This window comes from Lasioglossum baleicum, chromosome 14 (genome assembly GCF_051020765.1).
Source record: "Lasioglossum baleicum chromosome 14, iyLasBale1, whole genome shotgun sequence".
Lineage (NCBI taxonomy): Eukaryota > Metazoa > Arthropoda > Insecta > Hymenoptera > Halictidae > Lasioglossum > Lasioglossum baleicum.
This window is the reverse complement of record NC_134942.1, coordinates 11,263,951-11,285,252: the sequence shown is the minus strand read 5'-3', so window position 1 is coordinate 11,285,252 and position 21,302 is coordinate 11,263,951. Positions and strand designations below refer to the sequence as shown.

At 42.4% G+C, this 21,302-nt stretch overlaps 4 protein-coding genes and 1 long non-coding RNA gene across 11 annotated transcripts in view; 2 read left to right on the top strand and 3 right to left on the bottom strand.

Annotated features, from left to right (window-relative positions):
• Positions 1-11,932, bottom strand: part of Mef2 (myocyte enhancer factor 2) — a 49,942-nt gene extending 38,010 nt beyond the window's left edge. For 4 of the 6 annotated variants that reach the window (XM_076438739.1, XM_076438746.1, XM_076438747.1 and 1 more), the window contains exon 1: positions 11,249-11,692. The gene's annotated coding sequence lies outside the window, so the exon portion shown is untranslated. The other 2 variants (XM_076438741.1, XM_076438748.1) reach the window with 2 other exon arrangements.
• A 38-nt stretch (positions 11,933-11,970) lies between these two features.
• On the top strand, positions 11,971-14,835 carry Thoc7 (THO complex subunit 7). 2 transcript variants are annotated; one of them, XM_076438764.1, is made up of 3 exons: positions 11,971-12,914; positions 12,987-13,411; positions 13,880-14,835. In XM_076438764.1, exons 1-3 carry the CDS (start codon positions 12,905-12,907, stop codon positions 14,060-14,062), a joined length of 618 nt encoding a protein of 205 aa, XP_076294879.1. In that variant the 5' UTR covers positions 11,971-12,904; the 3' UTR covers positions 14,063-14,835. The 2 variants fall into 2 exon arrangements, with proteins under 2 accessions (XP_076294879.1, XP_076294877.1); XM_076438762.1 differs by having other exon boundaries at positions 11,971-13,411.
• On the bottom strand, positions 12,105-12,690 carry LOC143216032 (uncharacterized). Its single transcript, XR_013010499.1, has 2 exons — positions 12,552-12,690; positions 12,105-12,451 (listed from the first exon to the last, which is right to left on the bottom strand). It is a non-coding gene; the product is annotated as an uncharacterized LOC143216032 (long non-coding RNA).
• Positions 14,162-16,366, bottom strand: LOC143216027 (putative RNA/DNA demethylase ALKBH6). Its single transcript, XM_076438761.1, has 5 exons — positions 15,327-16,366; positions 15,073-15,249; positions 14,847-14,954; positions 14,664-14,762; positions 14,162-14,429 (listed from the first exon to the last, which is right to left on the bottom strand). Exons 1-5 carry the CDS (start codon positions 15,357-15,359, stop codon positions 14,172-14,174), a joined length of 675 nt encoding a protein of 224 aa, XP_076294876.1. The 5' UTR covers positions 15,360-16,366; the 3' UTR covers positions 14,162-14,171.
• Positions 15,599-21,281, top strand: LOC143216006 (lisH domain-containing protein ARMC9). Its single transcript, XM_076438717.1, has 19 exons — positions 15,599-15,639; positions 15,941-16,013; positions 16,171-16,335; positions 16,394-16,523; positions 16,761-16,828; positions 17,032-17,265; positions 17,326-17,513; positions 17,606-17,936; positions 18,004-18,177; positions 18,259-18,507; positions 18,581-18,892; positions 18,978-19,105; positions 19,184-19,268; positions 19,331-19,569; positions 19,652-19,778; positions 19,880-20,151; positions 20,293-20,372; positions 20,880-20,910; positions 21,141-21,281. Exons 1-19 carry the CDS (start codon positions 15,626-15,628, stop codon positions 21,256-21,258), a joined length of 3,018 nt encoding a protein of 1,005 aa, XP_076294832.1. The 5' UTR covers positions 15,599-15,625; the 3' UTR covers positions 21,259-21,281.
• Positions 21,282-21,302: the final 21 nt, after the last annotated feature.

Sequence of the window (21,302 nt, the reverse complement as noted above, 5' to 3'; positions counted from 1 at the left end):
TAAATTTAAACGCAGCCGCCAGGGCTGAGTCTAAGACCGAGGCTGAGCAGCACCAGCCGCCAGAAACCAGAGCACGTGCTTCAACTAAGTGACGTGTGCCTTCTTCCTCTCCTCTCCTCTCCTCCTTCTTCTCTCCTTCTCCTCGCCCCTTCACCTCCTCCGGTCTCCACCTTCTTCGACATCTCCTCTCCCACCCCCGAATCCCTGTGGTCTCTCTTGCCGGATCACCTTCTCCTTCGAGTCTCACGGATTTCTAATTGTTTGAGCCCTCGCCCCTTCTCATCCTTCTATGATCCTCTAAAACTCTAACGGGTACGTTTCATAATCGCCGTGGAAAAGTTTCAGCGGATCCTTTATCAGTTGGAAGTCTCCTTGTTTTTCGTTCGCTGCTTTCATACCAATTTCCGGAACAAATGAAGGGCTGCTGACTTATTTACACGCTGCGTGCTGTCCAATATCTCGTGGCTCTCGAAATGCTCCTCGATATCGCATCTTCGTTTTAACCTCTTGCCGTATTTTAACGAGTCAGACTCGTGATGAAGATTTTAACAAAGTCTAACAAGTACGAATCTAACAAGCCTTTCTTTTTAGATGAAATAAAATTTTAAGCATTAAAATAAATGCAGCCGTACAAGAAATATAAATTTTCCTTTCCCTTCCACGACATTTTTCGGGATAAAGACGTTATTTTCACGAACTGAATCTGTCCCTCAGTGTCAAATTGACGCAGTGATAAAAGATCGACGAATAACAAAGTAAACAGTGTTATTTTTCGGTGATTTTTTTATTCAAACTGATGAGTTAACATTTAAATCTTAGGCTTTCCGGTTGTGTTTCGCATTAAAGAAATAAACGACGCGAAGTTTCGGGAAGATTTACCAGTAAATAACAGAACAGTATAACTAATTTCGTGAAAACTGTGTCAAATTGACACAAGGGACGAATGAAAATGTTACGGCAAGGGGTTAATCGAACAATTGGTAAACGAATCAGCCTGATGATGTGTGTGCGCGGGTAGAACAATTCTTCGAGGTGCCGATGAAACGAAAATGATAGAGACTTTGAAATTGCACAGCGAGGTGTCGGGGAAAAGAAGAGATTGGCGAGTGGCCCTAGATGCGATACGAACGATCCAAGTTGTACAAGATGAGCGGTTTCGTTCGACCGGACAGGCATCGATCGATCGATTTTCCGTATGGCAGCCAGGCGTACGACCAAGAGGAGCTGGCACAAACATCCTGCACCTCACACGTGGCCCTAGCCGAGTGTAGAACACGTGTTTCCTCTCCTACCGAGACACCATGGAATAAATCGTACACGGGGTTCGGTCAGCCCCTTCGATATCACATGGACAACGCTCCTCCTCGCCCTGCAGTAGGGATCTAGGACTCCGCGTACCGTTGCTCGATCATCGAGCTCCAACTACTCGCAACGACGATTCTTCGAGAAACGTAAAAAAATACTCGATAGATTCGATGCCTTTATTCTTTCGAGGGTCGTCTCGCGTTCTGTCTGCCGCGAGCTAGCAGATCTCCGTGACATTAGCATTGTCGCATATTCGCAGACTATTGGAGCTCCGTTCTTGGTCGGGTTTGGACCAGGCAAGACACCGTTTCGAAAGAAACGGTGAACGCGACGGGAGGATCGTGGCGGGAGGGCACCGAGGATCGTCGCCCTTCGGCAACATAGATCGCTGGACCCCACCGTCTCGACTCGTTTCTCGTCCCGCTTCATCTCGACCCTGGTCGCCTCGGATTGGGCCAACGCAACGAATGTCACGGACCGATGTTACGAGTTAGGCCGTCTACACACGGGTCGATTGTAATCGCGTCGTGAAGTTCGTACGTCTTGCTCGTCATGTACGATTCATGCGGCGGACGCGATTTCGTCCACACACGGGTCGATCGTCGATTCGGTCGACGCGACTCCAGTCGCATGCGATTCCCCTCCGCGTGACTTCCAATGCAAATGAATGGAGAGCCGCACACGGGTCGATTCGTGTTCGACTGAAATCGGCCCGACTGAAATCGCCGCGATTCCAATTGTGTGCGATCGGAAGCGAAGCAGAACAATCGCGTGGATCGTATACGATCCGCGCGACTTATGGAGGTAAGTTCGTGCAGTTCATGTAATTTAAATGATTTGGCCATTATTTTTTGTAGTTTGAGTGCATTGCACTCTTCGATGTGGTCTATGTATTTAGGTTACATAGGTTGTTATTTATTTATTATCTTTTTTTATGTTATTACGCATACTAATAACATTAAGGTAAGCTTTTTATTTACATAGTTGAATATAATCATGTAGGTTTATAAAAAACAAAAACAAAAGGCAAAGTAAAAAAAAATTGAAGTCACAGGGATTGATAAACTGTTGTACAATTTTCTGTGGAGTGGGAGTGTTCTTAGGGAATTGTCTTCTCAGGTCGATTTAATCCGGAAGTATTATCACTTGGTATATTGAGCGAAGATTGAGGGAAATCTGTTGAACTTCCACCAACCTCATCTATGAGGAGCAAAGCTCTCCTTTTGTAACTCCTCAGTTGAGCATAATAAAGGTAATAAATAAATGATAACTTATATAACCTAAATACATAGACCATATCGAAGAGTGCAATGCACTCAAACTACAAAAAATAATGGCCAAATCATTTAAATTACATGAACTGCACAAACTTACCGCGAATCGTACGATCCACGCGATTTTCCAACTTCGCTTCCGATCGCACGCGATTAGAATCGCGGCGATTTCAGTGCGCGGCTCTTCATTTATTTTCATTGGAAATCACGTGGAGGAGGATCGCATGCGACTGGAATCACGTCGACCGAATCGACGATCGACCCGTGTGTGGACGGTTCATGCGACGGACGCGATTTCAGTCGAGCCGATTTCAGTCGACCACGAATCGACCCGTGTGTGGCTCTCCATTCATTTGCATTGGAAGTCACGTGGAGGGGGGAATCGCATGCGATTGGAATCGCGTCGACCGAATCGCCAATCGACCCGTGTGTGGACGGCCTTACGGAGGCTGATCGCGATCTCCTGCGTACGCGGCGCGCACCAACGAAAACGAACTCCCACGCGCTGCGCGGAGCAGCGTTACGCTGCAGACTTTGAGAAAACAATCGGCTTCTGTTTCCAGACCAAACGAGAAAATCGTTAATCGTTCCATCGTGCTGGATCGCGTCGAATCCGGTAGCGATATCTCGAGAGCTAGACACCTCGATAGGGGAGCATAAAGGATCAAGCAGGAAAGTTTCGTTTCACGGGAAACACCGCCCTCGGTTATTATATAACTTGGTCATTGTATTTACGAGCATGTGCCTGTCCGCTTGCCTGCCGGCGCGGCGCAGCGATCGGTCTCTCATTTACAAGACGCAGCTCGTTAGATGAATGCGTCCTTGGTGTCCGAGTCTCGTCGGCGATCGATCCCGTATCCGCGAAGAAAGTCGTGGACAATTGGAGAAACGGCGTCCGTTGCTTTTCGTCCTTCGGTAATTGCTCGGAGTCCAGTTTTCGAACCGGATTCCCCATCAGAATTTTCATTTCGCGCGGATTTTTTTAAGACCCAGTAGGTGCTAGTAGCAGGTCGAAATTCAGCCGATTTCCCCAAGAAAATAAAAGCGTTTCGGATTATTCAGACAAAGTTGAGGAACTTTCGAACGATCGCTGGATCGGAAGATCGAAAGGCCAAGGGGTTTCGAGCCGGGTGAAATTGAGGGGGAGAGGGAACACGAGAGGCGAAGAAAATGTTCTCCGCTCCGTTCTTCCTAATGCAGGGAGGAGACTGAAACGCGATACTTGGCTGGCTCCGGGATGAGAGGAGACGAGAGGAGACGAGACGAGACGGAACGAGACGAAACGAGACGCCGCGCCGCGCGCGAGCGATTCTACTCGGAGCGAGGCAGAATGAAAGCAACCTAGCGAAAAGAGAGGGAGAACGACGGCGCGAAGGAAGTGGATCGGAAAAAGAGAAAAACAAGAAGGGAGGAGAGGTCCGTGGGTTGAGTGAACGTGCTCTCCGAGAGGGGGAGAGACAAATTTTCAAACTTTTCCTCGATTCTAACCATACCCTCTCGAAAGAGGAAAAGAGGAAAGGTACACGGTGAGAATCGGCTTGTTTCGTCGCTTCCTCGGTGCTCGCGATCAAACGGAAAAATGTTAACGCGTCGTGCAACTCTTTTCGGATAATCGCCGCGTTGCAGATAAGTTAACTCGCTTCTCGTGCCTCGTTACGTCTCCCACCGACATTCCCATTCCGCCGAAGTGCTTCGCATTCCTTGGTTTACACGCGGAAACGTTGTCGAATGAAAGGAACGACAAACATTATTAGTAACATTATCATAATTTTCGAATTTCCGCAAGAACAGGCGTACTCCGAGAACGAATGAGCGAGGCTCGAGCGGAAAAATAATTGCTCGGCGAAAGGGTTCGAAAGAGAAAAGTAGAAAAGAGGGCAGGGTGAGTCGAAGTAGAAAGCGACCGGGGGGTTCCAGAGGGAAGAGAACCAGAGCAGAAAAACGACCAACTGGAAGAAGAAAAAGTGGAAGAAAGTAACCGGGGATTAAGAATACGAGCAAAAGAGTATAAGCGAGCAGCGAGGAAAAAGGAAAAGCAAAAGAGTTTGAGAGAGACGGAGTGGGGGGATAGAGGTGGAAGAAGCCAAAGACGATAGGAAAGCAAGTAGAAGAGGTAGATGATGAGGTTTCGTGGAGGCGCTGTTCGACTTCTCAAGGTGTCCGAGCTAGAAGAAGAGGACCAAGTAGGAGAGAGGCAGAAAGAAGAGAGAGAGAGAGAGAGAGAAAGAGAGAAATCGGTGGGGGCAGTCGCGACGCGAGGAGGGCCGCCGCGACGCCGGGCGTCCAGTGATCGCGCCTTAAAAGGTTCGACGCCGCACGCGCCCAACATCTGCCAGCTCGTTTCTCCTCTCTTCTCTTCGTCTACTTAGCGCGACGCGTACACGCGCGAGTTTCATCTCTCTCTCGCTCTTTCTCTCTCTCACTTACTCTTTCTTTCGTTTCACTCTCGTTTTCCCTTTCTACTCGCCGCGTGCAAGCTCTCCGTCAGGGTAAGAGAGATGAGATGCGAAGAGAGAGAGAGAGAGAGAGAGAGAGAGAGAGAGAGAGAGAGAGTAACGGTGATTTCGAAGAAAAAGCATATGAGCAGAAGAGCGTGTTTTGAGGGGACATATTCCAGAGGAAAAATGAGATCGTCTTCCCTCGGTAAAGAAAACTTCGCGATTGTTGGCAAGACAACCGCGAGATGGACGAACATCTGGCAAAGATCGCACCGATTTCTCGCGATAAAAGTTCCCTTCATGAAATTTGTTTATTATGTTGCTCGACCCGCCAACCGCGAATTCGAATATTTCAAATTCGCCGCGATTGTTCGCTGTACAGGTCGAACGATCGGATTACTCGGACCGGTTCGCAAACAGAGAAGGAGGAAGAACGAGAGGAGAGAAGGAGAGCAAGGGAGAGAGCAAGAGAGAGAGAGAGAGAGAGAGAGAGAGAGATCGTGTATGTGTCAGCCAGCTCGAATTTCGTGGTACTTGAACGGTTCGAGTACTCCTCGGAGAGACACCTCTATCTCTCGCACGTGGCCGATAGGACCACGTGGGCTTTTCGCCTACGTCACAGACCGAACCGACATCCATCCCATCGTGTATTGATTGAGAGTGGCCATGGTCGTTTCCATGGCGACGTTTCTTTTACCTGTACGCTCGCTGCGCGCATACACGCGATACACCTTTTCGAGTACACACACCGGCGACCCGCATTAAACGGAGAGAGACGGAGAGAGACAGATACCGGGGGAAAGAGCAAGAGAGGGGGAGAGACCGCTGCCGGCTACGTAGGTAGCAAACCTAGCGATAGCGTCGAGCTGCCGTCGAGTCAGGATCAATCGAAACGTCTCGACAAAACTGTTCCACCAATAACGGCGGCTCCTCATAGCCTTGGAAGACTTCGAAAGACATCGAAGAACGATCGAACGAGAATCTCCATTTCGTACAAGAGCGTTCCGACGAAACACAACGACGCCGTACACTTTCCGGACTCGGAACGAAACGCACTCGAGAGAATCCTAATGCAGGGTGAACCTGTTCCCAACGCTACCTCGATCAACGTAGGTAGGTGCGCGTGTCGTACCTACGCGACGACAGGCATTGGCTTCCCCTCTGCCCTGCCGATCCATCTTTCCGAACCCCATCAACCTGTCCCATCTACACGCTGTATCGAGTGAATCGGATCGAATCGGATCGGATCGCAGATCCTCGATAGAAATCTCTGGAGCGTGCACACGTTGCCGTGCCACGCGTGCGAAATTTATAATCGACCCCACGACACACCGTCGTGACGCGCGCCTACCCTCCTCCTCTTACTCCTCCTCCGTCGCCACCACCTTCTGCTCCCTCTTTCTTCCCTTACCTTTGTCCTACTCCTAATGCCGCGGCGTACTATGCCTCGTCGACGATCTATTAGGCGTGTCCGATACGATGCGCGATTCGACGTATCGCGTCAACCTTATTAGAGAAATCCGAAACTCTATAGCTTCCACATTCACGATGAAATGCCGGAAATTCGCCGTCCTGACAAGCCCCGGTAACGTCGTTTACTAGCGAATCTCGCGCGAACCCACTATCCACAGTTCACGAACGAATTGGCAGTGCGCTAACATCGACAAAGACGTTTCTTCTAAAGGCTGTTCGCCAGCGACCGAGTGCAACAATGGTTCGTCCGTTTGTCGACGCGAAACAATAACAAATCGATCCGGGGGAATTCGTACACGTTAAACCGCATAAGGTGAACGCGATAGCACGTGCTACCGACACGTGGCGATCGTTGCGCGGGAGGGGGAATAGCGGGGGAAGGGGGCGAGACGAACACGAGAACGAGAGAATAGGGAGACCAGGTTCCCGCGTAAACGCTAAAAAGCTGAAACGCTCGAACGCTCGGATCGCGAGATCTCGATCCGCGAGGCTCTCGTTTACCCATCGAACTCTCCCATCGTGAAAATAGAACGACTTCCAGGCGATCGTTCTATCGAACGTGAAACGATGTCCGCGATCGATCGAGGAATACACACATCGGTATAGCGGAGATTTTTCTGTTCGAATCGTACACGAACACGGACACGGCTTTACACTGGATGAACGCGTCTCTGTACACGTTAGGCACGTGTCGCCGGCACGTGGCGAAGGGCGCAGCGTGAAAACGGAAGAGGCGGTGGGCGGAGGACCGACTTTCCGTATTTTCCACGGGGAACGAAAAACGGTAAATGGGAAATGCACTGTACACGGTACAGAGCACTTACGTCAGAGTCTCCTCCTTCGTTTACGTTTTAAAGGCGATGCGCGATCGACTTTTGACCAGAACAGCTACGACACGTGTACGTCGCACGTGAGAGTAGGCGGAAGGAATCATCGGAGTCTCGCGGTCAGATTTACGTCAATCGTGACCCCATGCGAGCCTCGAAGAGCAACCCTCCCGGCCGCGGCCGGCCGAAGGAAACCAGAAACAAGCAACAAGCAACGAACAACGCACACCGTTCCTACTGCTCCAAAAAGAACAACCGAGCTACTGTTCCGTCAGGTTAATCCGTTAATCCGTCAACCCGGTTCCCTACCTCCACCGTGCGTATAGTTCTCAACCCTAGACGTACATATTTCTCGTCGAACCTGCGAAATATTTGATCGTAAGGTAAAAACACGAATTGTTTAACCTCTCAACCTACAACAACCAAATTTAGGGTGGCACAGCATAATTTACCTTTGCAAATTAGAATTCTGACACATACCCGCATACGTATACAGGCATACGATGCACGGCGCGTAGCATGTATCCGATATTAAGTTTAAAGCTAAACCTACCGAGCACTAAAAGCGATTAAAATGTTTTAATTTTGATTACAATATCTACTTGGACAGAGAAATTGATCGAATCAATTTCCATGTAAACAACTTCGTAATTTCAATAATCGCGGAAATGAAAAATATAAAACCGGTCATTTAAACGGCAATGGTAGGTTTAGTGTTAAGTTGAATGCTGAAACAATACGAACCGAACGGAAACGACAAAAATCCGTGAAGATTTCAATTAACCGAACGACGCGGAACACGACATAGTTATTTCGCAAATATATTTTATCACGGGTTTCCATTCCGATTCTAAGTATACGCGAGAAGTCTGTGAATTATTCAACCGAGCGTCAGAATTTCAGATTGTACGGATCAAATTAGTCAGCGCCTCGTCCCATTAAAAGGTTCTCCCGCTCCGACAGGCGCCTCTGTCAAATTGGTTTAAACGTTATTTCCAAATTCTGCTTTGGTTATCGAGTCTCCTCGTAACCCTGCGACGCTGGTCGTTTATTCATTTACGCGACGGATCCGGTTACGATTACATTGACGATTACGATTACGCTAATGGTAACAGTAACGAGCCACGGGAGAACGCGCGGGAGATTAAAAGTTTTCAAAATAACCTACGGATCCCGTTCGAGCCGAGCGGAAGATATATCCGGTGACTGTGCCAACTTTTCGAAAAAATCCCTAGAGTGTTCGCGCTTGCATAATATCTCGAAATTGACGTCAGTGGTCGGGGTGTTCTTAGGAAGGTTATCGATGAAACCATTCCTTTCTACCGGGTGGGTGGGATCGATGTCGGCAGAGCGACCAGCACACGATTTCCTCGTGAAATTTTTATTAACTTGCAGCTTTTTCGGATATCCAGCCGAAAATATGTCGAGACCGCTGTGCACCGGGAAACAAAACCTTTTTTTCCCCCTCCCGATCGATTGCTATTTTTTTCCAATGCCGTTCGCTTTTCTCATTATCTCGCCGCCCGGTCTCGGTGTATAAAAGAACCCGGCGCGTCTCGAGTCGTTCTCGTGCACAGCTATCGGATTGCCAGTATAGTTTGTCAATTAGGGGATACGTATTAGTTTGTTGAACACCGACGACCGACCGACAGGCAGGCAGCGGGTGTTGCGCGTCGATGGTTCGTCGCAAAGGGTAGATCGATTTTTCGAGTCGAGCGACTCTTCGGTTGGAAGCAAACCCATCTCCGATTTGATATACAAGATAAAATGGAGGATTGCTACTTGCGGGATCGTGGTTGCCAGCATCGATTCTGTCGCTCGAGGATTTTCTAACGCATCCGTTTGCAGCGTTCGGTGGCAATACGGTGGCAATTCGGCGGCTCTATCAGATCTAGACTTATCGCGAGATCTCACGGAACTTGAACCTACGTAATAATAGCCGGTACAAAGAATCGCATGACCTCGCGGTAAAAAGCCCGGCACAATGTGGGCTCCCGAATCTATGTAAATCGATGGCACGCTCGTATGACCTAAACGTTTGACTCTTTTCGTTAGTTTCGAAACGTCACAGCCACCAAGAAAACTAGAAATTCCGTGCGGAAACGGAAGTGTCCTCCGAGACGTAGTTCTATCGCAAGGAATTACGCGGTTGCAATGTATAGTCTATAGTCTACTTTAGAGTCTCTATCTCTGTAGTCTACAGTCTATAATCTACAATCTATGGAATTTTAAACGGTTGTTATTCTATCTTTTTCGTTCCCTCGGAATAAATTAGAAACGTAACGCGACGTAGTCTGTATCGTTGCCTCCAGATTCCTGTTTTACCGATATAGCAGTCTCATAGCTGCTGTCCGCATTAATGCGCGCAGATGGCAGCATCTTGCAGAAATTTGCAACATTTTCCAGGACGATTTTGTATTCGTAATTTCAGCTTCACACCCCGTTGTTTACGCTATTTTTCTCAATTTCGTCGTACACAAATCAATTAAGTGTGCACGCGGCGAAACGACTCACGTATCTATCAGCGAAGCGCACGATCTCCGCGTCTAGATAAGATTTCTATTCGCACGAAATGTTGTTAGTAATCCGGTCCGAAAGATGGACGAGGTAACTTTTTTTGTCGATATCGATTTAATCCTCGACGGATCCCCGCTACTTGTAACAATATTTCGATAACTTTCCGTCGAAGCGATTATGGTAATTCCTGTACATGCCTAAATGCTATGACAATCATTTGCATATATCCGTAGAATAAAGTACCTATATTGCATCTTACACGTTGTACGTGTTGCGTCTTTTGCATCTTGCTCGAATGGAATTTGTTACGTACCGTTCGCGAAGCAGCCATTGGAAAATATTACCGATTCGATCGGAATTATATTTCGCGAATGTTTCTACCAATTTCCAATGTTTTCGTAGAACGGCGAATATCGACATTACCGAATGGCTGTAAACTACGAAGGCAACTTTGTTGAACAGCATCTTATTAAATATCGCGAGATTACTTTGATAACGCGTATTCGATTAAACGCTCGTCGTGTTTTATTTGGTCACGCGATCCGAACGCAACAAAAACAAAAAAGCTATTCCCTTCGCTAAGCCATACTTGTTTCTCTATTTAACAATAACGAAGAGGTTATTTGTTAATGCGTTTCGCGCGCACGATTTGTTGTGTGTATCGCACATCGAGAACATGGTGGTAGCTTCCCATCTTTTCTGAAATAAAAACTCCTCCTGTCATCCAACGGAGCTGTTCCAGCTATCGACACACGCGAAACGATGATCCTTCAACGACCCTTATCGTTCTAACAAAATAGGTAATCGACGGAGGAAAAACCACGCGAAAAGTTCAACGATCACCCAACGACGAATTAGAAGTGACAAAAAAAAAGTGGCTGACTGGTAATTATGTTCGACCTAAAATAGGACCTGTCATTTTCGATCATTCTTACGCCAGAAGATCAATATTATCTCCCGCGACCGTCTAACCTGCTGGTCTATCGAGTCCGCGAAATGTCTGGGACGTTCGTGTCCAGACATGCAAAAACTTCGATATTCCCAAGTAATTGAAACATTGCTGAGAGCGAGCTTTTTTTTTCTCGTGAAAACTGTGAACGCTTCGAGCGCGCGAGCACGCCCATCCGAGTGTTCGCGCGTCCGTGTACGTGCGAGCGCGTGAACAAGCGTGTGAGTGCCTACGTGCGCGTGCATATGTATCGTACGTGTCCGGTGTGTGTGAACCGTGTATGTGTATGTGTATGCTACGCTGTACGTGCTATGTGTGCTGTGCGCGTTCAGTATATACGCTCGTGTTAGTGTATATGCGTGTCGGGTGTGTGCGCGCGTGCGTGTGTATGTGAAGGCCATGTTAACAGACTGTAAGTCAACGGATGAGTTCGGAAACGGCGAGAGTAGAATGAAATTTACTTACGATATTCACCGGCTTGTCCGCGGCTCCTACAGAGCTTTTCCGTGCGATTATTTCACTCTCCACATTATTACGTCCACGATGCGGGAGGGCAAAAAAAAAGGGACGGCGAGAGAGCGAGTTTGATCAAAAGCACAATTTTCGTGACGTCATCGGTGGTCGAGCATGCGCGGTCCGAATTCGGTGTTTTTCCATTTACCGCGGAAACACGTGTGCGTTTGTCGGTTGTTTTTTTCCCCCGTTTCTTTTTCCCGACAGGCTTTCTCGTATATCTTCCTTCGTCCGACACCGAAAGACACTACATCGCTATGAAACACGCGACATTATCGTGACGACGCGGTTATCGTCCGTTGCGAATTTCGTGTGCGATTATTCGCGAGAGCCAGCAACGGCTGCCGACATCTATCCATCCACTCCCACTTGTTAAGTGACGTACACTGACGTCATCGATAGTTTACCTTGAAGCATGACATTGAGTTACACGCTGGCCAATCGAAACGACCAAGTTCCCTGCTGCGTATGATCGCGCGAATCCACGGACTTCTACGAATTGCAATATTGTCGCGCGGTTCTCCTTCAAACAAGTACACACCGCGTTAACATTGCAACATGTTATTTAGATCCCCTGTTCACTTCACCCCCTTTGAAACGTTCGACAGATTTGTTCCACTATCTGCACCACCGCTCAGTATTCGCTCCGCACTCGGTACCACCGGTACTCCGCACGGAAAAAATTCCTAGGTTAGGCGACAGACAGACAGGCGACAGAAGAAAGACAAAGACAGACAAAGAGTCGAGTTATCAAGGCTGCCAACGAGAGACAAACTGTATAGTAATAAATTCAAATAAACCGCCATAGCCACGAGAGCGCGGCGACATCTACGGTCAAATGACGAAGCCACTCGTCGTTTAGTACAATGTTTTACAGCTAGATGGCAACCGTGCGATCTTCAAATTTTAAAATAACACCAGGCACATAAATAAATAATACATAAATATACTTGCATACCTCTCGCTTTTATATCGCTGTTCACCATTGTGAATTATCTTGTAACGTCAGTCGTGGGCACCAGATGTGTACTCCGTTATCCTGGAACCACGGTGCATTATAATGCACCGTGCCTGGAACACTACATTCTGTCTATAGCTGGATAGATCTGTCTTTGTCTCTCCTGCGAGTGACATATCTCCCTTTCTGTCACAGCCCTGTTGGAGAGACAAAGATACTATATAAGTCTAGGTTTTACAAGTCTAAGATGGGAACACAACGGGAACGTTCATTTCGAACGATTTATTCTCGAGTTACATATTCAATGTTTTTCTCTTGGTTCCACCGCCAGATGGCGCCACCGACTGGTTCCACCGTCCATTTTTGACACAATGCACGCGATTTCATTACTACTCGATTTTTTCCGGTTATCTGTATATCTGCATAGTGCTGCATAGTGTGTATCGATTGCAATAGATTCCCCCGAGTAATTTCTGTTATTTAAAAATATCTTTTCGTTGTCAAATTGCAACTTTCTATGGCATTTCCAGTGATATCTAACATTCAATGGTACTTGCTTAGTTACACTCGTCGGTAACCAAAGGACGCGTTGTATTGTGTGTAGTAAACATTGCATTATTATTGAATTGTTAGATCCTAGTTTTAATAAAATGTCTGACGGTAAGTGCACATTGGAATAATATAACCAACTATGATGTTTTAATGGAGACACAATGCATTATCATTTATCAGAGGAAGTAATTCGTCGAAGATTACTTATCGATGGCGATGGGACAGGAGATGATCGTAGGATAAACATGCTTCTGAAATCATTCATAAAGTGGGTAAGCAATCCTGATGTGGATAACACATTGCACGAGAGAATGTTATCGCAGCTCGCTCAATGCGAGTTTGCACAGAAGAAGTCTAGATTGGTCTCAAACATGAGTCAAGATGAATTGAAAAGCTATGAAATGTTGTCACAAGAGATAGAAATTCAAATAGAAGAAGCCAAGAGCGATATCGAGAAAACGAAGGCGGAACTACAAGAAGCAAAACGTGTGAGAAAGAACAGAATCGAGTATGACGTATTAGCAAAAGTTATAAACGAACAGCCAGACAGGGTAGAAACAAATTTAAAGTTAGCGACGCTACGGGAAGAATTAGGCAGGTTGAAGGTATGTAAAATATGCGTTATCCACTTAAGGGTATAGACTTGTGTTTCCAGGATTGCAAGGGTGCAGGATGCGCCTTCCCATTTCTTGAAAATGCAAAGATGGGGTTTTTCAGTAGTCAAAAGCGCTAGATACAAGATCAATCTAGGCCGCAGTTGCCCTCAACAGTCCTATTTTTTACATTTACGAAGTGTAATTTGTATTATTCGCTATTTTCATAAAGCTGCGACAGTTAGATGCTGCCAAATAATGCAAATTATGCTTCGAAAATACAAAAGCAGGCCACTTTGGGAAGCTTGCACGCTAGATTGATCATTTATCTAGCGCTTTTAACTACTGAAAAGCCCCATCGTTGCATTATCGAGAAATGAGAAGGATATCCCGCACCCTTGCAATCCTGGAAACAAGTCTATCCCCTTAAAAGCAAACCACTTGAGGAAAGTGCTAATGTATAAATGTTTTAATGTATAGGAAAAATCGGAGCAATTAGAGCACAAGTTGGAAATGAGACGTAAACAATTTCACGTGTTGATATCTTCTATACATTCTTTGCAAGGAATGTTGGACGAATGCGACGAAGAAATAATGGATGTGAGTTTAGAAAATTACGAGGACACTGACACCCCGATGCCTTCTAAGTCCGACGTATCATGATGCAAGCATCTATTGTGTTTAGATGTACTACAAAATAAATACGAAAATGAAAAGAATGATAGAAGCGTTATGTGCATAAAAAAATGTGTGAACAATGGATAAAAACGTATTATCCAATTTTTAATTTCAATTTAGTAGTTTTTGGAACATGTCTGATTGTTAGAGACAGTCTGACCCCTCGATGTAATGTTTGTCCCTCCGAAAACTGATCACCGCATATATTCAAATTTTTTACTAGAGACTTCGACAGAATATCTGTATCTCTCTCTGCAATGGAATGTAAATAGTGATGGTACAAATCTCCTTGGAGAATTAACAGACTTCTACGTTCTAGTAGAATACTGAATTCTAAAGTACGTTGTTGCGTCTGAAAGAAAAAGCACATTGAGAATACTTTACACAAGTAACTAGACTGTGGATTTTTATGCAAAATAGAAATTATTTGCATCGAATGCAAGAAATGGTTATTTCTTCCCTTAATGATTTTAATAGAGGAGAAATCATATATTGACCATCTAATCAATTTTGCTATAAATGCATAAAGATCTGCAGTCAACTAATAACTTTGTCGATATATTTAATGTACTGTGATTGGTACAACCTCCGAGCTATCCGAATTTTTATAGAAATCAAGAAACGTATGAGATCCACAGCTGATGGTTGTGACAGTAGGATAAAAGAGTGGGCCGTCGGAATGTGCCTGATAAATATACATTATACATATATTATACTTGATAATATGTCTATAATAAAAAATATATATAAACATACAACTACTGCATACCATTATCCCTTGTCCAGGTAAATATTCATTGATCAATACGTGATTAGGCAATTTGTTTTTTTCAAAAATATTACACACTGATATTTTGTTAACATATTTTTGGAGCCACTGAAAACTTATCATTAGTATGAATCTTTTTTACGCTACCTTACGTATCCTTTTTTGTGTTGCAATTAATTTCATATAATATGTATACTCTGTACATATGCATTTACAAAGTACATACGTCTGGTATATCTTCGGCTATCATTCCTTTGGGGTGCGGGAGACCACCCCAATTTTGTAGCCTACGATGACTTAATTGTGTCCACTTCGGTAATGGAGCATTGTTAACATGTTTCACAATTTCTGATTCCTCCTCTTCGGTTACGAAGTTCGGCACATAAATCGCTAAATTTGGTACCTGCAATACACGAAATGTTACAGAACGAAAATATATAACCTCCGCTACAAAAATGAAGAACAATATTTAAGACGAACCTCTGGCACCACGTTTTTATTATATTTATCCATTTTCTAATAGATGAAATAATATAATGGACAAACTATTAGAAAATTCTGCGACGACAATGTATTTGGACTATTTAATACATAAATACATTCGCTACGGTTCATTGAACATTGACCTTATATAAATAGTAAACAAACAAAAGCGCGTACAGGTTGTTTAAAAATTGGAACGTTTTTGAACGAAATTGTACGTAAATAAATAGAAGTACATATATATATATGTATATATATATATGTATTTTATAATTTCTGAACGTGTACGTAAACCGATGATTATAAATAAGTAAGATCTGATCAGATATAACCTTATGGTAAATATCGGTTTTTCGAATGATCAAATTGATTAATGCTTAATTGAACAATAATAAACTGATCATTGTAAAGCTAAGCAATTTGTTGGATATTTCCCATGTTGCTGTAGAAAATATTCGTTTACTAAATACGATTTAAACACCGATCGTTGAGTTACGTGTTTGCATAAAATCAATCTTATCCAAAGAAACAATCCTCCATGTCATCATGTGAAAAACCAAAACCATTTAGAAATATAAATTGACGAAAGTAATTCAAAGTTGTTCGCGCAGGCAAAGAGGCAAAATGGATAAGAATCGTATAATTGATCCAGTGGATAATAAGAATTTGAAACTAATTCATCAGGTATATTTTACATGCACCATGGAACTCTATTTACATGTGTACAGGTGCATATATGTATGCGTGTGTGTATGTGTGTATCCAAGGTTTTGCATTCAGTATTCAATATTTAGTAATTAAGTAGTACATCAATTTTCAAACTGTATAATGTTTCCTGTAGTTTCTTCTGGATCACAAGTTTGAAAATACTGCTGAAACATTGCTAGCCGAGGTCGAATCAAGAAGTTTCCCTAAAGCTTTGAGAACTGATATCGAGAATTATTTGACCTGTTCTCAATGGATATTGACAAGCTTCAAATCAGGAGACTGGAGAACCTTTTTCAATGTATAAAATTACTAGCTTTGAGCCTAATGCAACTTATCAAAATATGATCTCTTTTCAGACATGGAACTCGTTGATACCTGAAGATGTTAAAGAAACCAGAGCTTACAAAGTGTTAACATTAAATCTACATGTTTATTTCACAACGTTACCCAAACGTATAATTCTTTTGGATTTGTATAAAGAGCAAGGTAAAACTCATATGAGTAGACAGTGGATCTTTATGCATTTATAAAGAAATTGGTTGGGCAAAATATAAAACAGTACAAGATTTTAAAAATTTGAGAATATCTTGCTATAATGTAATGCTTCCCACAATTAATGTAGAACATTTTTATTTTGCATAAAGATCCGCAGTCTAAACATGAGATTCTATTCTATATTCTATATTAATACAGTGCCATATTTAATTACAATAATTCTTTTAGATAAAATGCAAACAAATACAGTTAAATCTGTATCGTCTTTGAATCTCCACGTTCTTGAGAATCAGGAGGTAACATCAGTTTACAATAGAATACGTTTTTACGTGCTTTAATCTTTTCCATTGCAGAAACATTAAATATTTTTTAGTAAAAACAATAAGAAAAAGTTAATATAAGCATATGCCGTACTTGTCCTTGTCTCAAACTTTTCTTATAATATTATTTGCTAAAACTACATACATGTAATAATTGATTCATTGTTAATAATCCACAGGATTCTGTGATTGAATTGAAGAAGGATATGCATGAGTGTATGGAACATTTACGTGAGTTTTTGAATTCAACTGGTAAAGAACTGGAAGACGATGCAGAATTAAGATCGTTTGTCGCCTTATCATTTTCCGAGGAACTAGACACAGAACCTAGTTTATCCAAAATATTTGAAAAAAGATGGGTCGACGAACTAACAGAGAATTTACTTCTATTTCTGGAGGAGTGTAAACTACAAGTGAGTGAAATTAATAAATCGTTCAAAGAGTAGTATTTAACTTACATGTCAAATCTTAAGAATTTCAGAGATAGAAAGTACAGTGATATAGGCTCGGAGAAAAAAGATTCTATCGCTAATAAAATACCTGAAAAGAGGAATGTACCAATTGTACCGAATGATAGAAACATTCCACTGTTTATAGAAGACGACGACCTCGGAGAGCAATATAGCTTGTCCGATAACACAAAGTATGCTCGGAAATTTAAGTTAGTAACAATTCCATATTATTCTTTGCACTGTAGTAGTCGAAAAATGTACTAGAAATTCAATGCTCGGCCTAATATTCCCATTTTTATAGAAGCGTGCAGACAATATCAACGATTGCTTCTACAGAAGAAGCCTTGCATTCGTCGTTGTTGAGAAATAATAAAAAATTAGCTCAATGTACTCAGGAATTAACCGTAACAAAGTCTCATTTGTATGGTGTTCAATCTAATTATGAGAAATTAAAGACAAGATTTCATAAACTGCACGCCGATTACCATAAATTAATGAGCATCGCGAGAGTTCTAACAAACGTTTTAGAAAACTCGGTGAAAGGCCAAACTATTGACTTCCAAGCCATGTTAGAAACCTGCATTCAAATTTTTCCAGATTTGTTTAATCAAAATATAAAAGACAATTCGTATGTAAGTAACAATCGTATTAACAGTCGTGTGAGTATGTTACATTTACTGTTCTGTTTTATGTACGCAGTGCTCTTCTGAAGTGATATTAGAGAAATCCCATTCCGAGATGCATATAGTCGACCAATCTATGCCGTATACCACACCTGTGCCTCCAAAATTATTAAACTTCAAGAAGATTAAGTTACATTTGATAAACGGAAGTATCAAAACTAAATTGTTTCTATTGCAAGCACTGAGAAGGGTAAGGTAGTAACTATTTGTCCATTAATATTTCATAGTATTCAACCGAACATATTCAGATAAATATGCATTATACGATTAGAAAATAACACGCGGTCAACCCGGAGAGAAAGAGGAGGCATTACATGAGTACATAAGTAAAGACCTCTTGGGGCTTTACGGGCGAATTGCAAGCTACAAAGGGACATCTATTCTGCCATATTTACTAATTCCAGATAACATTAGTATGCCCCACCCATTGCAACAATCAACCACAAGATTATTAAACGCATTAGCATCGTTTAGATGTGGGCGAGATTATTTGTCGTTTGATTCCACTGCCGTCGATGTGGTATGTTCAAAAGTATTTATATTGTTGTTCCAAGTGATTCTTCTAACATTATCTAACGGAATCAATTCTCTAGGTATTCAAGTGCCTAAATAGCACTTACGATAACGACATAGATACATTTACTTGTAATATGATGATTGCAATGCTGCAAAAACTTTCACTGCGTAAACAGCAAAGGATATACATGATAGAAAATGGATTAGTAGAGTGGCTGATCCGCCATTTACACGTTCATTATCGCGTTATGGATATTTACCGACTGGAATATGCTACAGCTTTGTTAATGAACCTGTCGTTGCATCAAATTGCTCGAAGAAGAGCATCTACGTTGGCATCTTTACTCATATCGACATTAACTGATTTGCTGTTAACGGATCGTTCCTCTGTAAGCGATACAAGTGAATTGTACATTTTCCTTTAAACGGAGAATAGCTGATAACAGTGATTTTAATGTTGAATTTACGTGTTAGATTTTGCCATACATTACTGGAGCTTTAAATCATTTTCTAACAAATCACTCCATTAACGAAGAAGCAAAGAAGATGAAGTTTTCGCGTGTATTAGAACAGTATAGCAAATACAAAGACGGTGAAGTAAGGTAAATTTGATTCATGCATTCCGTAAAACATGTGCGTTATTGGAAAATTAAAGAATTGAACAAAAATGTAAATAATAGGGAGCACTTGGAATACATTTTGAAAATACACAAAGGTGAAATTGTTATTGAAACAGAAATTGAAGATGTCGCGGATAACGATGACGTAGGTATTGATTTTTCTATCGATTTGTTTAAGGTTTGTAAGTAGGATATGTTTCCCTTCAGGAAGAATTCGACGTGATGGAAAATGATTTGGAAGAAAATGACCCGGTGAAGAATAACTATGGTGAATTGTGTGGAGAAACGTTGCTCGCATCGTGCTACGCGATATCTCGAAAGAGTTCTCACGATAAAGAAATCAATTTGGAAATATCGTCGCAGTCCTTTATACACGATGGCGGAGAACAAGTTAAGAGTTTGCATTACGAACATACGTCGGTATCGAATGGACAAAATTTACAAAGGTATCGTTATGGTGTCGATGCATCAATTATATATCTTCTTTGTAACTATACGTAACTAATCAAGTTGCTATCGTTTGAGAAGATTCGTAGATAAAGAGTATCAAGTAAAGAACAAAAACAATATTACGATGGTAGAGGAATCAACGAAAGAAATGTATTTAAGTTCGAAATTCCGTGCACCCAGTACTAAACTAGTTTCTTTGCACAAGGTATATTTAATTCGAGGATGCTGCGTTCTCGTCGGAACGCATTCAATTGAACTTTCACATATATTAAACGAATATTTTATAATGATATTAATATTTTCAAGGCTCAACAAATTCACAAACAAAGAACAAACGAAAAGTCGAATTTTCTTTCTGATGCAACCACTAATTTAGAAAGTTCCGAATTTCTAACAAACAATTACACCAAAAGAAATTTAGGAAAAGTCGATAAGCAAATTAATACGAATCCATCGAATGATAAAAAGTTTATAAACAACAGTTCAGTAAATAGACATTTAAAAGTGGAAAATTATAAGATTGCTGTACAGAAGGATTTTGAAAGCGCCGAATATTTATATGGAAATCAATTGTTAAAGTTTGTTGTTATTTGTGAAACGTGACCATAATATGACGGGATGTTTAATAATTACATTTAGATATTATTAAACATCGTGCCAGTTTTGTTGAGTAATTCTACTTGTATAAATAGTGAAATTTTTAATTGAAATATTTTTAGTAGGAAAGATAGTAAAATAACGTTCGCATCTTCGATGAATTTGGATGAGAATGACGTTGGGAGCATAGCCGATTCAACGGGTGAGATTATTTCATGCAATTTACTTGTTTTTATAAAATTGAAACTGTACGATTGAAAGGCTGTTTCCTAAATAAGTTGGAAATAGTGAAAGCACTGCAACTTTCTTTTAAAAGTATACATCCGATCGTAATCTTGGGAAATTGGAACAAGTAAATGAAAGTTACAAATGCCTCAGTGACATGTCTTTAATTATACTCCGATGACGGGATCGTTTCATTGTCGTGCGAAAAAATGAATGAAAATGATCGAAGGGTATCATCGTGTACAAGGGTGTATAAAAAGTAATGGTCACTTGTCCTAGGGGTGAATCTACACCTCAAGAGGATGACCTCGAACGGATGACCATTACTTTTTATACACCCTGTACATCCCGACGCGACGAGGCACGAGGCCAAACAGTTTGCTGGCAAGGTTGCTGTTTTTCAGGGGAGGGGGCGGATTCGCATTTTACACCGATTGGTATAATTTACACGCTTTCACGATTGTACCGATTTTACTTTTTTCAGTCACGGAGAAACTCAGCAGTATAGCATCGCTGTGAGTCAAGATAAAATAACGTTATCATAGCGCACCGTTTAATCTTCAAATTTATGCACAAGGCACCGTCTCGGGATCACGCACATGCACAATTATACGCAATGTATTTTTCTATGAAGCTTGACACATATCTTTATATTTAAACATAGTCTCTCTCTCTCTCTCTCTCTCTCTCTCTCTCTCTCTCTCTCTCTCTCTCTATCTATGTTAAGCTATGGATTTGTTTGTAGGAACGCCGGTGATGACAATAATGCCGTAAGCGACAATAATTCGTATACTCAGGAAATCGAACTTGATACGGAAGATGCGTTTCTGGCTAAACCGAAGCTCCCTAGAACACCTCAATGATCTCATTTCAGCTGAACTCGCGAAAATCATGAATAAACGCACCA